Genomic DNA, 1,779 nt, shown 5'->3' on the forward strand with positions numbered 1-1,779 from the left:
CTCAGGGTCATCCCAGTGCACCAGCCCCAAGCACCCTGTCTCATGCATCAAACCTGGACTGGTGATCCATTTCACATATGATAACATATATGTTTCAATGCCATTCTCCCAAATCATCCCACGCTTGCCCTCTCCCATAGAGTCCAAAAGACTGTTCTATACATCTGTGTCTCTTTTGCTGTCTCTTATATAGGGTTATCATTACCATCTTTCTAAATTCCATATATATGCGTTAGTATACTGTATTGGTGTTTTTCTTTCTGGCTCACTTCACTCTGTATAATAGGCTCCAGTTTCATCCACCTCATTAGAACTGATTCAAATGTATTCTTTTTAATGGCTGAGTAATACTCCATTGTGTATATGTACCACAGCTTTCTTATCCATTTATCTGCTGATGGACATCTAGGTTGCTTCCATGTCCTGGCTATTATAAACAGTGCTGCGATGAACATTGGGGTACATGTGTCTCAATTCTGGTTTCCTAGGTGTGTATGCCCAGCAGTGGGATTGCTGGGTCATATGGCAGTTCTATTTCCAGTTTTTTAAGGAAAACTGTTCCACACTGTCCTCACTGTTCTCCATAGTGGCTGTACTAGTTTACATTCCCACCAACAGTGTAAGAGGGTTCCCTTTTCTCCACACCCTCTCCAGCATTTATTGCTTGTAGACTTTTGGATAGCAGCCATTCTGACTGGCGTGAAATGGTACCTCATTGTGGTTTTGATTTGCATTTCTCTGATAATGAGTAATGTTGACCATCTTTTCATGTGTTAGCCATCTGTATGTATTTTAAAGTAAATTCAAATATTTTGCAAAATAAATAATCCATTTTAAGTACACACACGCAATTTCTGTGTGGTTTTGCAAATTGTGACTTGAGGGCCTTTTAAAACTAGACCCAAAAAGAGAAGAAAAATAAGAGTAGTTATTAAACTTTATTTTAATATCTATAAATGATATTCAATAAGGATAATTCATAAGGGTAGTAATCATTAGAAACAAAAATTACATTCCTTAACATAGGGATACTGTGGAATAATACAGTAATTTTTTTGACTGGGGAAAATAAACAATATACTCATCTATCTCCTCTGTATCTTACCTTGAACTTCATGTCCACAAAGTAGTCTGTAATAATCTTGGCATTTTTCCGAGATCGTTTCATACAACTCATGTTAGATGGCTTTATAAATATGACATAGGGCTTCAGTTCTTGGGTTCGAGCCACTTGAATACCCTACACAGAAAAATTAAATGCACATTTAAAACAGAAGTCCTTACATGTATATGTATGGCTGAGTGCCTTCGTTGCCCATCTGAAACTACCACAACATTGTTAATCAGCTCTACAAAATAAGAAGTAAAGTTTGGGGAAAACAATAATGAAGAAGAAAATGAGAAAAAAAGAAGCCCTAGTAGCTGAAATATCTCAAGAGAATATTAAATTGAGGATCTAAAAACATAAGTCCTAATTTTCTAGAGTCAACATGAATGTTCTCAAAATTTCTAAGACCAGAAATTAGCAGTTATTTTTAGCCAGAGTATATTCTCATGTGCTCCCAAGTCCTCAACTCTAAAAAACATTTTAATAATTAAGAGATGGAGTTCTGGAATCAAAATTAAGTTGAAATCCTGGCTCTTCCTCTTACTAGCCATGACACCCTTATTGAAACCTGAGAATAGGATTCTACACCTGATCTCATGGGCAAAAGACAAAGACAGACTCCCAAGGCCAGTCAGCTCCCTCACTTCTCTTTCCCCTGACATCTTCATGCT

The 1,779-nt window shown here is 36.9% G+C and overlaps 1 protein-coding gene across 1 annotated transcript in view; it reads right to left on the reverse strand.

The window, feature by feature from the left end:
* MPP4 (membrane protein, palmitoylated 4 (MAGUK p55 subfamily member 4)) overlaps positions 1-1,779 on the reverse strand; it is a 44,777-nt gene that overhangs the window by 3,173 nt on the left and 39,825 nt on the right. Inside the window, exon 21 of the mRNA XM_010860975.1 lies at positions 1,106-1,240. Coding sequence (XP_010859277.1) covers positions 1,106-1,240 — 135 coding nt within the window. The remainder of the gene's footprint in view (positions 1-1,105; positions 1,241-1,779) is intronic.

This window comes from Bison bison, unplaced genomic scaffold, assembly GCF_000754665.1.
Source record: "Bison bison bison isolate TAMUID 2011002044 unplaced genomic scaffold, Bison_UMD1.0 scf7180017864471, whole genome shotgun sequence".
Taxonomy (NCBI): Eukaryota; Metazoa; Chordata; class Mammalia; order Artiodactyla; family Bovidae; genus Bison; species Bison bison.